We start from the raw sequence: 17,013 nt of genomic DNA on the forward strand, positions 1-17,013 counted from the left end.
CCTTCTGGCTGCCATTATCGTCAACATCACCGAAACGCAATACGAGCCTCCTACTAGACGGCCCAGTGCCAACGACAGGGTCACCCGGGAGGAAATTTTATCGGACCTGATGTCAAACAGTCTCGATGCATCTGGTAAAGTGGTGAAAGCAGGCCTAGGGGGAAAGGACGACCTTCTGGGTCCTGTTCAAGCCTTTGTCGACAAACTTAAGTTTACTGGCTCTTTCGAGGTGGAGATATTCCTGGTCAACAAACGTGACACTAAACTGGAGCATATGGTATCTGCAGTGCGTATATACGTTTATGTATTAATCACCGAGACCCTAATGCCATCCATTCACAGTGTGTGCTTCCGCAGAGGGAGGAAAATATTGAAAAAATCAACAAGTTGCAGGACGACTTCAATCAACTCAGTGGTTGCATCGCCTGTATCATGAACGCTCTCGACGACGAGTCTATACCGCGATATTATGGGATGAGGGTTCACACGGAACTTGCACCGAAGTTGCTTAGCATCTGTGAGGATGCTTTGAACGAGTTGACGTTCGGCTTGCCGCCTATACCAGCTGCACTACCACCTCCCATCGTTTCTTCTTCGTCCCTTCCTCCCGCACAAGCGAAGAACGGATGTTGTAACGACTGGACCTATGCCTGGGAGTCTCTTCTGTCTCACGTTGCCAGTGGTATCGCTGAAACTGGCTTCGTGAGGTATTCTTCATGGCTTACCGATAATGATCCCAAGCCGCGTGTAAATACGTAGAGGCCGTTCTACACATAGCGACAGGAGCGAGCCCATCAGTAGTAGAACTCGACAAAGTACCCGCAGTCGAAGTAGGGGAGACACCGAGAGGCAGCAGGGGTATGACAAGATCTGGTGGAAGCAGGGGCAGGTTAGGCGTGGGCAATCGCTCGTGGAGGGGTCAGACTGGGAGGAGGCGAAGTACTACCCCGGCTAAAGGAAGAGGCACTGGAGTTGGGAGACGTGCGCAGAGCAATGGACTTAGATGAAACGAGTCATTCTCTGTAATGTCTGCCTTCGTCTTCCCTCGTTGGCTTTATTCTCGTCTCATTGCTATTCTTGAATACTGAATTTTTTAGGTTTCTTTCGTGCATTCATCTGATAATTTGTATTCCTAGTGCATTGTATAAATGTTCAAATTGCCTGTAGTCCCACTAACGTTGAAATTGTATGAATTGTCATTCATCTGTAACTATCCGTCCTGCCTAACTAAGTCTATAATTTTGAAATATTGATATGAATGGTACTGCAAGCTTAAGTGTAAGTGTCGTCAACTGGCTAAAATGCTCGCAACTAGTTTCATATGCATGTTGATCGCAAAGGAAGGGTATATCCTCGATAAATAGGATTTATCAATAGAGCCTTGGTGTCCAATGTATCAAAATTAATTAGGTACTAGATTCATGCCACCAACTCTACCTGACGCTTTATCATCGTCGCACACGACTACTCGAGCTTTCAGAACCTCCATCGCCATCTTTACTACTCATCCGTCCGTCATCCTCGTCAAATAGGACCTCGCGAGATCCCTCGCCTTGTGAACTCGAACTGTAAGATGCGATGTTCTTGCCCAACGAGCTCTTCGTAGAGCCCCGTCTTCCCCGTCCGGGCGCGCTTAAGAAGTCGGTCATACTAGATACGGACCCGGCCCCCTCTCGTCTTGTGGGGGTTCGATAGAACTGCTCGATATCTTCGTCTTCTTCTGTCAGCGCCGTTTCATAGGTATTAGATGGCATTGCAGTATTTGGCCGCGAGTGTGGGAGAGAGCGATATGAGCCCTTTCGAAGATGGGCGGCGTATGAATAGAGAAGGATTGCGAAGTAAATCTTGTGGGATGGTACACAACTATAAACGTGGTGTACGACTAATCACAGTCAAGAGACTCACTTTGGCCAACCACGATATAGCAATGACAGCTGCAGCGGTGCCTTTTTCTTGGTTCCATATTATGTTCGCTGCAACTTCGCGCTCTGCGTCAGTTAAGGTATGATTGAGGCCGATTCCGCCCTTTCTGATTTGGTCTTGAGCTGGAGAATTTGCTTGACGCCGTCCGTCATGAGGAGTATACAACCACCACACCACGGCAAAAAAGATAGTCCAAGATGTGGAGAATACGTGATCTGCAAAGAAAAGATGCGCAACATAGAGGCTGTGCTTGGCTTCCTCCTACGAAGAAATGAGATATATTAGAAACATGTTATCAATGCCTTCGGACACGACGAACACTCACTTCCTTTACTACTTTCAAACCCCATACAAATGCTACCAACCCCAGGACGGAGTAGATGTACAAACTTAGCTGAGCAAAAGAGCCTCCAGCACCCGTCAACAAGGCAATCAAACCATACACTCCAGCAACCTTGTTAAGCAACTATGCAAAGAGCTGGTTATCGATGAGAAAGCCAGTGGAATTGAGAGATGGGACGTACAGCAAAAAGCAGAACTATAGTGACACCCGTCTTGAGGTCAAAGGCACCGAGAAACGAGGAAACAGGCCACAGCCTCCATTCAGGACGAAGCATGAGTTTCATACGAGAGTCATGTATCTGATTAAAAGAGTTTTTGTTGGAGAACGATGGACAAAGCAAGGGATGTGAGCCAGCAAAAGAAAGGAGCGGGACAGCGCCGGGACTTGCCTGATTTTATACAAGGATTACATAACGAGTCTTGAAATGAGCCTCAAAGATTTCAGAGTGGTGGAAATTGTGTATCATACGCTGTTAATCTGTAGCCACTCCTTTGCTCTTTTCTATATTCTTGACCCTTTCTCTGCGCTAAATCCTCATATCTTATGGCCGGCTACTTCTCCAACCACTCCCAGTCTCGTCTCTTGGCTAACCGCGACATTAGCTCCAACTCTCAGAATAATACACCTTCCCCTTCTCCAGTAAGGACCGCTCCTCCATCTGCATCTCGCCGTCAACCATCTTCAAAGCACTTTGCAACGTCGCTGACCACGTCTGGAGACGACAAATTACACTCCAAAGAAAAGTCTCTCTCTTCCGCATCCTCTCTCAGTCCGGGTGTGCACCCTCTCAGAAACACGTATGTTCGTACTCTTGTCCTCGCGGACTGTCTCCGAATCTCAAACGTCATGCAGATGGGTCTTCTGGTTCCGTCAACAGCGTGCTCCGGGTAATAAAATAACTAATTACGAGGAAGGAATCAAAAAGATCTCGTCCTTCAGTTCTGTTTGTCTTCCGGGATATATGCTCTTTGATTGTTTGTGCTCATCACATTCCCGGCCAGGTCGAGTCCTTTTGGTCTCTATGGACACATTTGCAATCTCCTTCAGCGCTTCTCCCTACCACTGACTATCTTTTATTCCATCTGGGAGTACGCCGGCCTGTGTGGGAAGACCCGCTCAACATCACAGGCGGGAAATGGATTATACGCCTCAGGAAGGGTATAGCTGACAGAATATGGGAAGATTTGGTTGTAGCGATCATCGGCGACCAATTCGACGAGTGTAAACTAGATGGGGGGAAGGACGAGTCTATCCTGCACTCCGCTGTTGACAGCAGCATCGGGAACGGTGGTGACAATGTCGAGTGGCCTGAGATTTGCGGGTGCACGATCAGTGTTAGGCAGAGTGAAGACATCATCAGCATATGGAACAGAGTTGACGGCGATCACAAAGTACGAGAGAAGATCCGGTATGTGCCAGTGCCCTACCAAACACCAACTCTGTGCTGATGCTTCACTAGCGACACCATACGGACCGTCCTTAATCTTCCTCCCTCGACCATAATGGAGTACAAGTCTAACAACGGTACGTTTAGGTGCAGAAAGGGGCTTATACGACCAAACTTATTTCGGCGTGTAGACTCTATGCAAGACAAATCCAGTTTTCGTAATTCGGCGATCGACAGAACGCCCTTGTCGTAACAGATTTGTTTGTTGGACTCCGTATACGATATGTGTTATTGTTTGGTACGATACCACTGTCTGGCGAAGTGCTGGTGTAAATTGTATCGTGCGAGCTGGGCTGGCTGTAATGTCCTTACTAGTATGATTCAGATGCATAGTGAAATTGTAGCAGTTCGTAAAGATATGTGAAAGGGGATGACCCCAAAGCAACGGTTTCCTTGGTGGCCGAGGTCCCGTATATACCTATCTCAGCACTCACGCCGTCTTTGAGCTGTCCGCCACTAAAGCGCATCCTTACAAAGTTATTACACCGCGTTCGATACGCGTCCCATTGCAAGGCGTCCTCACTGCAGAATATCGCCTTCTAGCTTATAGATTTGTATCCCATTCCCCGCCCTCAGTATCTATCCATGACAGCTTACCCCACCGCTGACGATGTCTTCGGATCCAGTTCTCACTTCCTGTCTCCATCTCATATCTCACCTATGAAATCGTCTTCGCGACAGGCTTTACACGCTCACAGATCTACAGCTTCCTTGCGTGGTTCTTCTCATGCCATGGAAGATGTCGGTGCAAACGGACGGCATCACTCTCTAGCCCATGAACTGGCGGTGGCCCTTATGCCTGAACCTAGCGCAGGGTCAAAGCTTTTGGCTGAAGAATTCGGCATTGAGTACGACGAAGGCGCAGAGGGCATCGACGAGGACGACCAGAATGTTCCACGGGCACCATCATTTGCAGATGAAGCAGCTGCCCAATCCGCCAATGACTCTATCCAGAATGACTCGCCCTTGTCTATCCTCACACCCCCAGCCTATGACCAGAGTCCTTTCAGCTCTCCATCGGCCCATCGGCCCTCCAAACCTAGTGAACAGGATGCGATGGAGGTTCTTGCACAAAATCTTTCTTCTACAGACAAATTTCTATCACATTTACGTCGGCTGGACTTAGACACTGGATCGTTAACGAGCCAGCCAGCCCTAGAGACGTTAGCATCAGATATCATTCGACGGATAAACGAGACAACGCGAGATAGAGAGGGACAAGTACGCGAACTGCTAGAGTACGAGCGAGAGTTTAGGAAAATTGCCGGAGAGGTCGGAGGGAATGACGTTCTCGGTCAGCTGGACGAATTGACAGATTTGGGTGACCTCTTAGACCAGAAAACCGCTGAAATGTCTCAACCAGAAACGCGAACTTTAGATCCTGTTGTCGAGGAGCCTCCACCTTCAGCTATAACAGCTATAAGCTACGGAGAATGGGAGGTCGATCCCGACTTACGTGGTCTTGAAGAAGAAGAGGAAGATGCGTATACCAATATTATGTCCCCAATCAAGGATTCATTTTCATTCCCCCCTCCTCCTGTTATCGGGATTCCTACGCCTGCAAATACCATACCTCAACTTGCCGACCTACGCACCTTCACCACCTCTTTGGTTTCTTCATTGACGGTTATCTCAGAACATGCACAGGTCAATGGAGCTGCTACCACTGAAGCCGGTCGTAAAATCCGTGCTCTGAAGAATAAACTTGGAGGGTGGCGAACTGATCAGGATAATGCAGAAAGAAGTAGAGTAAAGATCGAGAGATGGGAGGCTGGAATCGCAGATAAAGACGTACAAGATGGAACTCCTTCACGGTCCCGTCCATCAAAAAGGGAAGATGGTAGAAAGCTGGTTGATATGCATTTACGTGCTTTTGAGACGGCTCTGAAAGAAGCTGGTCTTAAAACTCAAGCTATAATGGCGAAATAGCCATGGTTGCATCTATCATATGATCTCTCGCTCCTGTCTTGAGTCTGGATTTCGAGTGCATCTTATTACCTGTGGACCGTTGCATCTCCCTTCCTTTTTTTATACCATGTAGTTGTTTCAAACATATCTAATTACACATTTTATCTTCCTACGGTCACATTGTAATACCATGTAAGAAGGCGTGCTGCCATGTGAGATCATGCAGCACTGTGTCCTATACTTCTCTAGATTCTCTAGATGCAAATGTCAATCTCAACCACACGTCTCTATCAGCCCTCGTTCAACCGTTATATTTGAACCTAGAATCGAGGTCAGCTAATCCTGTACATTTGATCCATGCATAGCTCCTTACCAGCTAGTTCTGCAAGAAACGGAAACGAGAGTGAGCGTGGTCTCAACCTTGAGATGACACTGACGTACCTTGCATCTACCGCTTCTTTTCGAACTGATCGTTTAGGATCATCGAGCACCTTTGCCAGTTCCTTAAGGACAGTTGGCTTGTATGGGTGCAATATGTCATAGCGCACAACCTCCGGCAAACGACCCAGGTAGCGCAGTGCGGCAACTCGGACCTTCTGTTCAAGAAAGATGGTCAAAATCATTGCTCCACGTTAACTAGGGCGCGGCTCACAAAGTCTGGCATCTGGTCTCGCATACAATTCTTTAGCACTGTCGAGACTATAGTTGACGCATATTCAGACACGGCTTCTACGTCCTTGGAAGTCCCTTCCAGGACCGCATCAAGGCAATTAATTACGTTGGACCGAACGTCAGGATCCGGTAGATCAAGGCAGCGAATAAGCAAAGGCATGAGCTGCAATTTCGTCAGATTATAAAGCAGGTATAGAGCAAAGGACTCACGGAAGATAATTCACCGATATACACTTCTTTCGGCACGGATTTGAGCAGGTATGTGATAGCCACTAAACTCGCGACCTGACTTGGGGAAGCTAGAAATCGAATAAGCATTTGACGACTGGAGAGGGATATATGATCACCTTCCGATGCCTTGGCACTTTCAATAAGCCGGGGAAGGATGCGGACGAAAAATTTCTGGGCATACAATATCTGAATTGAACAGTAAATATACGAGCCAATTCAGAATTCTAGGGACCTCACCCTAACGACACAATGATTCCGCTTGGACAACAGCTGGTCACCGCCGCAGAGCTCTCCTATAGCCCTACCAGCATCCCAGTTGATAGCCTCGTCCACAAATAATGAAAACAGACAATCGATAAAATTGTCGACGCGCGGATGATTTCGAATAAGAAGGGCTTTTGATATCTTCACGCAGTGTTAGGGTCGATTACACAAAAAGAAGTTACGGACTAACCCAAGTCCAAGAGATGAGTGTGTGTCGTCGCAGGTCTGACGGTATTTCGCGATTTTCAATGGCTACCGACCAATGTTGGTTCAACTGGCTATCCAAAAAGGGAGATACGTCTTTGCAAGGTCGTTCAGTAAAATATATTCGTAATTGTGAGAAAACACCACCTTCTGATCGCTTGTTCACGATAGATGACACAATATGCCATGCAGCTTCTTTCTGCAATAAAGTGCTCGACGAAATATTCCACGCGATCAACTTGTCTAAAAATGCGCTGAGATCTGGGACTGGGATGGGAACCTAAACGTAATTGTATGGTAAAGACCATCAGCGCCAATGAGTTTATCTCTGCACATCAAATCTTACTTCTTTTCGTAAAGGGGTGATACCTGCCGACAGCAGGAAGACTGTGTTCCTTTGTAATTCATTCGCTTCTGGCTACGTTTTTGTGTCAACAAAGCAACTGATAGGTTTGAATCATCACCCACTGAAAATGGCTCGAATTTTGGGACAGCAGGAATGGGTTGGTGACCTTCTGCGACCGCCTTGACGTCCCCAGTTAGATATGCAGAGAAAACTGCTGAAGCAAAACGCTCCTGTCTCCTTCGAAAACATGTGCCATCAATATAAAACTTGTAATTACAGAACTGAGAGGACACACTCACTGAGGAGTAAGCGTCTCCACTATTAGGGAGATTACGCGAGCGGCAACCCGTATCACTCGTGGATCCGACATGAAAGAAGTCTCAGCGTTCACCAATGCAGCATAGACGAAGAGGTTGTAGATGCGGGGAAGTAAACGGTCAACGTATTTTGCTACATCAGCATGCTGTCCGTTTACTTTGACCGTTAGTGTGTTAACGATGGCCGTCAAGATCGAGTGAGCGTAAGCTGTGACGGTTTCTTGATCGGCATCCCCTTCCTTCGGAGTCACTTGAGATGTACAAATCAAATCAAGCTTAGTGGATAGACGGATGACGAGAATTTCAAATAGCTCCTGTTGGGAACACAGTTTGGTGAGTGCAGAGAGCGTTCGCCAGTTCTTAACCCGTTCAGCATTTGCGGCTCGAGGAGGAGCTTGGTCAGGTAAAGAGCTGAACAAAAGGGGAAGCGTTTGCTCCTTGACGTGATGCGATGCTATGGCAGAGATCGTGGAAAGCAAATCTAAAGTATCGTCGCTAAAAATAGTGAACGATAAGCCAGCGTCAAAAGCGAGGAAAAGCTGGGGAAAGACCTAGTGTCGTCGAACTCATTGGAATCAGATTGTAGAAGATCATTGGCATTAAGCACAACGAATCCAAGCTCTTCGTCAGTGAGCAAATCGAGAAGCACCATGTTCTTGAGGCCACAGAGAGCAGGTCGACATGATGCTGGTGTTTTCAAAGCCACACTAAGCACCGCGAGCAATCCATCTTTCGAGGACATCAACGGAGTATTGATCTCGAAATTTGAAGCAGAAGCTGTCTTCTTGGAGTCTTGAGCTGCGGCTAGAACATCCGATAACAACGCAGTGACAGCAGGCCTATTTGATCGCTCGTCGGGATTATTGAAAAGGTTCACAAGGTGTGTAAGTGTCCGAGATACAGTATATCGTGAGACGGTCGCTGCATAAGGGCCTTAATCACTTTACTTGCAGGATAGGTCTGAAAATGACTCACGCGTAGTAACAATGAATGAACAGATAACTTTGATAGCTGGCTTTGCTTGACTTTTTTCCGGCTCTCTCAAAATTCGCAGACATTCTTCACAGATTTGCTTGGCGAGTCCCTGTATGCTTTCGCTTTCGCCTTCACCGTCTCCATCAACGTCGTTCCCATATATGACTCTGATGACAGCTTGCAACGCCTCCAATGCTTCCTTCTCGGTCAGCGGATCGGTTGGTTGGAAAATCTGAAACTCCGTTGTCAACAGAAGAAAAGAACGATCTCGCGAGCAAGCATACCTCCAGCTTTAGTGAACTCCACATTTTAAGGGCCCAACTACGAGCTACATCTGCACCATATGATGGGAGGCAGTATGACATTGTCTGCATAGTGTCTCTCTGATTACGTTACCAAGCTTAGTATTGTATTACAATGAACAAGGGAAAAATAATACCTTGGTTGTGGGAGAGCCTGCAGTCAATTTCTCAAGGAAGAGAGGGATCCCTAGTGGCCCAAACGTACGGGTAGCAGACAAGCACCCGCTACACAAAATAATGGGTCTTTAGCAAACGATAGCCTGCCACATGTTAGTGTGCTCACCGAAGGGCTCTCCGTAAATCATCCGTACTTATACTATATGGGTCGTTGGGTGGGGGTCGAAATGTGATAGGGAAGTAGCAAAAGGTGATGTTGAAGAAGTCCTGCTAAATGATTAATAGACTTCGGCCTTTAGCGAAGGATACATACCTCTTCTTGTCCATGTAAGTCGAATTCTGTTAATAACACTCGTGCGATGGTAAAAGCTATCAGGAGGTTTCGAGGGTCCTTTTCTCCCTCCGCCAAACCGATATAACCGGAAAAGAACGGTTTTCCCATGTCCTTGAGTGCTAGTCAACGCATGAATGAACAAAAAGACGGGGCATGCCATAAGACTGAAGAACCTACCATCACGGTGATTGGCAAGGAGCGTGTCCACGACTGAAAATACAAAAAACCTGGTAGACTGCACAAGCACATTCATCTTAACATGTGCAAAGATGCTGTAAAACTGCTTAGATATGGATCTTCGAGAGTAGTGAATAGAAAATTACGACGAGAGTATGTCGAGCGCATCGGTTGAATTGCAAGCTGGTGATTTGACAAGAAACGAGAGTCCTTTCAGAGCGGGAGTAATCGTTTCCGTATCTTCCAGTTTACTGCGATAGAATGCCACTAGAACTCGCACTTCCGGACATAATATCAGTAAAGTTATAAGAGTGTGAACCATTTGAGTATGATCGCACCTGCTTGACGATTTAGCTTATCGGGAGGATATGTTCCTACCACAGAAGAAAGGAAATTCACGCCTGTATTGAAGTGAGAATGAATTCGGTAAGTTGGATGATGGGTGAAAACAACGACTCGGATACCTTTCGTGCGCAGACTATCTTCCTCTGAAGTCAAATACTCTCCGAGAGCTTTTACGATGTCAAGAAGTGCTATTTGTCCGTTAGATATACCAGATACGACTTCTTCAACTTCCTGATCTTTCTCCGAGACCATCCATGACCGAATGTGCCGCTCAGCAACTTCCATCGTTCACTTTAAGTGTCGGTATGAGGATGTGTAGATCTTGTGAATACAAGCGGACTGACGCGCAGTAACTCCTGGGGATCAAGATTCAAAGATAGCGATATGCTGAAAGCTCCTATCAGATCCTAAACCTCGACGACCACAGTGAAGTATTGGCGTGAATATCCAAGTCCGATCGCGAGACGATCAAATCATATTGGGATTTAGCGTACATGCCGATAACGTTATAATCAGGGCATGTACCCAACTGCGAGTGTGGTATAGTATCCCTTAATTACGACTACAGAAAGTACTCAAGTTGAGTACGTAGTGTTGTACAATGTAAACTAATTTTACCCAGCCCAGTAAAACGCAGCTTCACCATCATGGATGTATAAATCAGAGCAGATCTAGGTATCTCTGCCAATGGCGACGGAGTGGTAATACTCTTTTCCCGGATGCCTCACCTTGAGCGGACATCCACACAATACTCTACCAGTTAGCCAAAGCCGAGCGACGCAGTGGGACGCTCTCGACTTCTTGCTCGTACTCCACTTCAACCCTCGGTCCTGCTGTGTATAGCGCAGTTGGTGTAAGCGTACCATAGTAAAAATGTGTTATTTTTACTTACCTCGACTCGTCTTCCCTGCCTTCTTGCGCGGGATCTTAGGTTGTGGTCCTGACCTTCCTTTCCGCTTGCCAAGTGCCACCGGCGATTTTTGCGATTTATCTTCTTCGCTTTCACCAGACTCTTCTCCACTGGAATCACCTCCTTCGTCGTCCGAACCCCCAGCCTGTGGTACATTTATTAGGGTGTCGGTAGTACAGCGGATCTGGTCACTTACCGCAGCATCAGAGTCTTCCAGATCGCTAAGACCATCATCGTCTTCTTCACCACTCAAGTCGCTCACGAATTCCCTGTCTCCCCATTCTCCTTCCTCTTCCAGCTCTTCTTCTTCACCATCCGTTTCATCGTCAACCAAGTCCAAATTGCCATCCTCTTTCTCCAGGTCTCTATCTACCTTCTTCTCACGGTCAAGGATTGCCTGCCACACGGTCTCGTTAACATTCAAAGGTGCATCACCGTAGGCTTTTGATTTCAGTCTTTCAATAAGTTCTTTTTCGATAGAACGTTCCAAATGTGCGGCGGATAACGCCTTCCTCTCTCGAGTTGCCTCTCTACGGTCGATCTTCTTCTTCACACCAACCAGCTTGGGCCTGTATATACGCTAAGCCTCGAGTACCAGAAAAGACTAAAGGATGGACGTACTGATGGGTCAACTTCAGACGACGCATTTTGATAAGATACTGTGTTATTTTAGTGACACGCTGTTTACACTTGTGGATGGTGAAATTGGGCCAATGTATGAGCTCTTTGTCGATCTGATTAAAACAGGGGTTGGTCAGATTGTACAGGACAGTTCGCGACAAGACACCAACTGACCTGCTCCAAAGCTTTCGAATACTGATTTGATAGCTTTATTTTCTCCCACATGTGTGCTGGTGAATGGGCACGTTCTATAGTCTTGACAAAGAGGTATAGAACACCTACATGGAGACTAAGATGAACGTCATGCGAATAGCACACGAGCAGAATTCCACTGACCATCAACTTCTCGTACAGTTGCATATCGCGAGTTTGCCAAAGGACATGATTGACGGGTACAGAGACCTGTTACATTATATTCGTTTCGACAGAAATTTTGGGTTACAGTTCTGCGAGGATAAACATGAAATTGCAGAGTACAAAAACGGTACGAAAGACATACTTGACTTTATACGAGCAAAACTGAGTGTTGATCACAGACCATATAACATCGTCGCTCTGCATGGTTGCTCAGGAGAAGGGGAGCGACGAGCAAGGGGCTTTGGTCGCTGTGGACGACGATGAGTGCGGCGCTCTATCCAAGTATTTTTTGTGACTGACCGGATTGAGGTGCTGAGGTAATCGCGAGGCTGAGCCAAGCATACGCATTTCCAGCAGGCTCTGCTCGGTAACCGTCCCCGCCGTCTCTGCAGACCAAACCATGGCTGGGCTCATTTCCCCAAGACCACTTTCCTATCTGCAGCATGCGGGGCAGCTCAATCCATACCAGCGTGCCCTTTCGAGATCCGGTTACTCAGAGACCCCACCCATAGGCTCCTCCATGCTGGCCCATCCCGTCCCACACCAGTCTGTGGGCCAGTTCATGACTCTGGGAAGTACCATGTCAAACAACTCGGCAGCCCAGGAGGAGAGCAAGATATACTCTCTGGTAATCGACTTGATGGACCCAGCCGTGCGAGAATCCGCCCTGCTGGAGCTGAGCAAGAAAAGAGAGCAGTATGATGACCTCGCTCTTATCCTATGGCATTCCTTCGGTGCGTGGCATGTATCTGTTCCCCGTGGTCTAACTAACACTCTCTTGGTGGGGCAGGAATCATGCCGGCTCTCCTCCAAGAAATTGTGTCCGTCTATCCCCTCTTGTCCCCCCCAAACCTCACCGCACACGTATCGAATCGTGTGTGCAACGCCCTCGCTCTTCTACAATGTGTTGCTTCTCACAGCGAAACCCGTCAATTGTTCTTGAACGGTCGGTACATTCACACTCACCTGTTGCTTCATGTACTTATACGTCCACGGAAGCTCACATCCCTCTCTTTCTCTACCCCTTTTTGAATACAACTTCAAAAACGCGACCTTTTGAATATTTAAGACTCACATCTCTCGGTGTAATCGGCGCACTCGTCAAGGTATGATATGTCCCAAGGATACACATTTAGCTTACTAACACGAATTTTTATAAGCAAAATGATAATAACACTGTTATCCACTTCCTCCTTTCTACTGAAATTATACCACTGTGCCTTCGCATCATGGAAACCGGATCGGAACTGTCCAAAACTGTAGCTATCTTCATAGTGCAGAAGATCCTCTTGGACGAAACTGGGTTGACATATATTTGTCATACCTATGAGCGTTTCTACGCTGTTGGAACCGTCCTCAGCAACATGGTCAATCAACTGGTCGAGACCCAGGCAGTTAGGCTTCTCAAGCATGTCGTGAGGTGTTATCTGAGATTGAGCGACAACCTCAGGTATGTTATACCACTGCGCTTCGGATAATCCCCGCTAATAACAACGCTTTTAGAGCTAGGGAGGCACTGCGTGCCTGCCTTCCGGAGCCTTTGCGAGACCAGACTTTCAGTGCTCTTTTGAAGGTTTGTGTCATTCTCCACCTTGTATGTCAGAGTGCTAACCATAAAAATTAGGGAGACATGGTCACCAAAAGGTGCCTCACGACTCTCCTCAACAACTTGAACGAGCAGTAGAAAATCACAACCGAAGATACTGCGTATATGTATCATTTCCACTGTAATCTGTAATCTTTCCAGGGACAATGATCTTCGTAATGAGATATCAAAAGTAATTTTTTTCTTGTAGAGGATCCCTTCATCTGCGTATTCCAAAGACTTATTTGATTAATCAAGAGATGGAGCCTCGTGGTATATGATTGATATATGTAGAATACCATTTTTTGTACTTTAGTTTCACCTTGCAAAAACAAAACCTATTTTAAAGAAAATCACAGAGCAAAAAGCATTGAGCCAATGAAAACTAGACTTGCTCCCAATACTAGGTCCGCATTCCACCCGTTCTGGAACCACCACACGCTGATGCAGAGACTGAGAGCTTTACGCACAGTAAGGATAAGATTGGTCGAGACTGAGGAAACTTGCTGAAAAACAGGAGGGCATAGCGTTTGAGACGGACGTGACATTGGCAAAATTGGACCAACTCACAGAGGTTAGCTTGTTGACTCCGGAGACACAGAACAGTTGAGAGAATAGATTGATTGTGAGGACCACGTATGGATACAGCTGGAATGCCGGGACTGTAGAGAGACCACGAAAGCCCTGGATGATGTCTGGGGCAAGCAATGAGTAAAACGGGAGGGATAGAAAATGCTATATGGTTCATCTCAGCCATCTATGAAGGTCCATTTATTATGTTAGTACTTACTGTGTAAAAAACGCCTTCCTTCCAGCATGGCCCATACTCTTTGTACGTGCGTTCCTGGAGCAAACCGAGGGTTCCTGTCACGAATAACGAGAACACGAGCATAGAGATCCCAACAAAGTATCTTGCGCTATCATCTTGTGACCAGGCCGCTGTAGCAGACGGTTTCGATATTGTCGCAAGGCCAACTCCAAGTGAGACCAGAAGAACCGAGAACTTTCGACACAAATGAATACATAACAGACAAATAAAAAAAAGCAGAACTGTATACAGACGACCTGTAATAGAGAATATCGTTTCTTGAGAAATAGATAGCCAAAGAGCATGGAAACCGACAGCCCTGAGGGTCCGGATGAGTTCACACTGTCTTATACAGTCTTATACAGTGAAGAGTACTGACCTGCCGACCGAAAGACTATCTGCACGGTTAATGGTATATTGAACGCGAATACCCAGTTGTTCAATAGTGATCCAGTGGTCGATAATAGAACTTGGATGCCCCAAACACGCAGAGGTACTGTTCGCTTTTTCAGTCGCGGTAGATGATCCGGATGGGTCCAATCTAGGAAACCAGGAAGCGCTTGCACGGTGATAAAGAGTGCTTGAGAGAACGTCAATGCAGAACCTATGAGTATATTGTCAATTAGCTGTCGAATAGTGGTCAAAAACCGTAACACTGACCAATGCGACGGTTCATTTTAAGGAGATCTTCATAAGCCACGACATTTCTGAGAAGAATATATTGATCTAAGTAAGAGCTGATTCTCCTCTCAAAAGTACTACGTACGTGCAGCAACCACCGAAAACCAATGAAAGAGCTAATGAGAAGTCGATGACTGAAAGAGCAGATTGCCGCTCCGAGTCAGAGCCAGGTCGGGCTTTACCAGCACCTCTCCCATCGCTCTGGACGCTCTCGGTTTCTTGAGGATCATCTTTCCGTCCTTTTTCGGTGTCGGTTCGACGGCGAAGACGCAACATAACTTGGACGTGGGGGAACTTGGAGGACGCTTAACTCCCTGGTGGTAGTTACAGCGTTGAAATTATTGCGGCTGCACTCACTCAGAAGAAGCACAATTACGGACCCTCCTTTGTGGGACCAAGATCAAAATAAACCAAAGGTTCTGGTTAGAACAAGTGACCATGAATTGCCATAAGGACCAAGGATCATACAAGTGACAGAATGACAGTCGTGTACCCAGAATAGCCTAGTTTGTAGATGCATAACACGAGTGCCACAATCACAACAGAAATCTTATTACTCGAGGCACTATGCCTACCTGCACCTCAGCTACAACTATTTAGTTTATAGTAATAGGCGGAATATCCTCCTAGCCCAAGCAAATCTCGTGGTAAACTCTCACCATCCGAAGATAAGATCAGACACCTGTCCTATCATCCCTTTGGAAGGAGATTGGCCATTAAGAGCACTAGGCATATTTGCCCCTGGTGCCAGGGGAGTGCCTTGGGCACCACCTTGCTGTTGCTTTGGTGCTGGTGAAAGATTCGATCCCCCTTTACGGAACGCTGCGACAGATGGTGCAAGTCTGATTGGCGTCCCCACCGCAGGTGTGGCGATAGAGTTTGATTTTTGAGGAGAAGTATCGACTGCCATGGAATTAGAGGAACCTTGCGACGGGAAATAATCGGCAGGTGGTGAAGAGAAGACGGAAGCGAACCCCGACGAGCGCCCAAGCATTGCCTCAGCTTGTGCTGGGTCCTAGACAAAGGTCACCTTAGGAAAATTTTAAACTAGTGATTTATGGAAGACTAACCGCCCACTTCACACCCACCATCCAGCTGCCAGAAAGAACTTCGCCATTTCTGCGCACAGCTCTCAGGGCTTCCCCAGGATCTCTATAACCAATTCGAAAACAGTTCACAATCTCTGTGTTTGGTTCGGGGTCTGTAGCATCGCCCATAGACTTGAAATAGTCAACTGTCACGTTGTACTTGTCGTGAGGATAACCAAAAACGATGATATAGTGGGTTTGGTGTTGTTGAGGGGCTGTGGGCGACCGAGACGTAGAGCCATTGAAAGGGCTGTCCATCGCAACGTTCTGCGTGAAAATTATTCCAGCAGATACTAGGTATCGGCTTATGAGACTTACTCTTGGTACACCTCTCTCAGCATAGAAAGGTAACTCTTGAGGAATCTCGTTTATGGAGTTGGTAGGGGGTGCATCTTCGTCAGCAATCGCTTGTCGTTGTCTAACAATTTTGTAAGATAACACGATTTGGAAACGACTTTGGTGCTGCCCACCTTTTGCCTTCGAACATAGATTCCATGCCAAAGTTAGGTACGCGAGTGAGACCATGATTTAGCTTGGCTTTGGTCTGTATCGTTGGAATCTCGTCGACGCGTTGACTGCTTTGTGACAAAGGCTAATGAAGGCTGTCAAGCTTAATAAAAGTCGAGAATGACTATGAAATGACTAACGCTGTTTTGCGCGGCAGACTAGACAACAAAAACACGTCAGCATTGTTTTACAATCCTTTCAATTGCGTAAAGACACTGACCATCATGTATCCAGCTTGATAATGTGTCCTCGATTGTCCAAAGGTGTCACTCAGTGATGTTCCCAGCGAGCCACTAGCACTCGGGCCACCCCAGTGGTTTGTTCCAGAAGCATGAAAATTTGCAGTATTTGACATGTTTTGTGTTCAGTCCAGATGATTCCTCTATGTCTCTGGTTTATGCCACTTGTTAAAACGATATGAGAGTACAACAGCCTCGATGAATAAAACAACTGAGTGGGAGTAGGGAAAGTTCCAATTCAGTCTCGGCGCGTGCATATACGATATCACAACACAGCCACATCCAGTAGTGCGACTTCGTAATTACGCGTCT

The 17,013-nt window shown here is 46.8% G+C and overlaps 8 protein-coding genes across 8 annotated transcripts; 3 read left to right on the plus strand and 5 right to left on the minus strand.

The window, feature by feature from the left end:
* Positions 1–84: 84 nt before the first annotated feature.
* On the plus strand, positions 85–1,207 carry SERLADRAFT_472767 (uncharacterized protein; the record flags this gene model as incomplete). Its single annotated transcript, XM_007320709.1, has 2 exons — positions 85–286; positions 343–1,207. 2 exons carry the CDS (start codon positions 110–112, stop codon positions 757–759), a joined length of 594 nt encoding a protein of 197 aa, XP_007320771.1.
* Positions 1,208–1,330: 123 nt separating this feature from the next.
* On the minus strand, positions 1,331–2,540 carry SERLADRAFT_362596 (uncharacterized protein; the record flags this gene model as incomplete). The annotated part of the gene is made up of 4 exons (XM_007320710.1): positions 1,331–1,844; positions 1,906–2,184; positions 2,249–2,389; positions 2,448–2,540. The coding sequence occupies 4 exons, from the start codon at positions 2,538–2,540 to the stop codon at positions 1,449–1,451; spliced, it is 909 nt and encodes a 302-aa protein (XP_007320772.1).
* A 185-nt stretch (positions 2,541–2,725) lies between these two features.
* Positions 2,726–4,068, plus strand: SERLADRAFT_472770 (uncharacterized protein; the record flags this gene model as incomplete). Its single annotated transcript, XM_007320711.1, has 4 exons — positions 2,726–3,063; positions 3,119–3,209; positions 3,268–3,674; positions 3,726–4,068. The coding sequence occupies 4 exons, from the start codon at positions 2,810–2,812 to the stop codon at positions 3,904–3,906; spliced, it is 933 nt and encodes a 310-aa protein (XP_007320773.1).
* Positions 4,069–5,275: 1,207 nt separating this feature from the next.
* On the minus strand, positions 5,276–10,157 carry SERLADRAFT_362598 (uncharacterized protein; the record flags this gene model as incomplete). The annotated part of the gene is made up of 22 exons (XM_007320712.1): positions 5,276–5,941; positions 5,995–6,003; positions 6,063–6,217; positions 6,274–6,456; positions 6,504–6,592; positions 6,641–6,710; positions 6,762–6,929; positions 6,979–7,088; positions 7,140–7,272; positions 7,339–7,410; positions 7,461–7,575; positions 7,638–8,150; positions 8,207–8,576; positions 8,631–8,862; positions 8,915–9,013; positions 9,070–9,157; positions 9,216–9,316; positions 9,363–9,502; positions 9,561–9,655; positions 9,707–9,839; positions 9,899–9,961; positions 10,025–10,157. The coding sequence occupies 22 exons, from the start codon at positions 10,155–10,157 to the stop codon at positions 5,923–5,925; spliced, it is 3,090 nt and encodes a 1,029-aa protein (XP_007320774.1).
* A 186-nt stretch (positions 10,158–10,343) lies between these two features.
* Positions 10,344–12,073, minus strand: SERLADRAFT_472774 (ribosomal biogenesis protein; the record flags this gene model as incomplete). Its single annotated transcript, XM_007321157.1, has 7 exons — positions 10,344–10,738; positions 10,798–10,960; positions 11,012–11,384; positions 11,437–11,549; positions 11,611–11,714; positions 11,773–11,882; positions 11,936–12,073. The coding sequence occupies 7 exons, from the start codon at positions 11,995–11,997 to the stop codon at positions 10,659–10,661; spliced, it is 1,005 nt and encodes a 334-aa protein (XP_007321219.1).
* Positions 12,074–12,166: 93 nt separating this feature from the next.
* Positions 12,167–13,731, plus strand: SERLADRAFT_472778 (uncharacterized protein; the record flags this gene model as incomplete). Its single annotated transcript, XM_007320713.1, has 6 exons — positions 12,167–12,527; positions 12,584–12,739; positions 12,793–12,899; positions 12,954–13,243; positions 13,297–13,366; positions 13,418–13,731. The coding sequence occupies 6 exons, from the start codon at positions 12,194–12,196 to the stop codon at positions 13,475–13,477; spliced, it is 1,017 nt and encodes a 338-aa protein (XP_007320775.1).
* SERLADRAFT_472780 (uncharacterized protein) lies at positions 13,628–15,307 on the minus strand (the record flags this gene model as incomplete). Its single annotated transcript, XM_007320714.1, has 7 exons — positions 13,628–13,884; positions 13,949–14,113; positions 14,169–14,381; positions 14,441–14,505; positions 14,566–14,790; positions 14,847–14,893; positions 14,953–15,307. 7 exons carry the CDS (start codon positions 15,141–15,143, stop codon positions 13,732–13,734), a joined length of 1,059 nt encoding a protein of 352 aa, XP_007320776.1.
* Positions 15,308–15,450: 143 nt separating this feature from the next.
* SERLADRAFT_472782 (uncharacterized protein) lies at positions 15,451–16,924 on the minus strand (the record flags this gene model as incomplete). Its single annotated transcript, XM_007320715.1, has 6 exons — positions 15,451–15,882; positions 15,938–16,222; positions 16,274–16,373; positions 16,426–16,547; positions 16,603–16,620; positions 16,683–16,924. 6 exons carry the CDS (start codon positions 16,815–16,817, stop codon positions 15,523–15,525), a joined length of 1,020 nt encoding a protein of 339 aa, XP_007320777.1.
* Between the last annotated feature and the right edge of the window lie 89 nt (positions 16,925–17,013).

The sequence above is a fragment of the Serpula lacrymans genome (assembly GCF_000218685.1).
Source record: "Serpula lacrymans var. lacrymans S7.9 unplaced genomic scaffold SERLAscaffold_10, whole genome shotgun sequence".
NCBI classification, from domain to species: Eukaryota; Fungi; Basidiomycota; class Agaricomycetes; order Boletales; family Serpulaceae; genus Serpula; species Serpula lacrymans.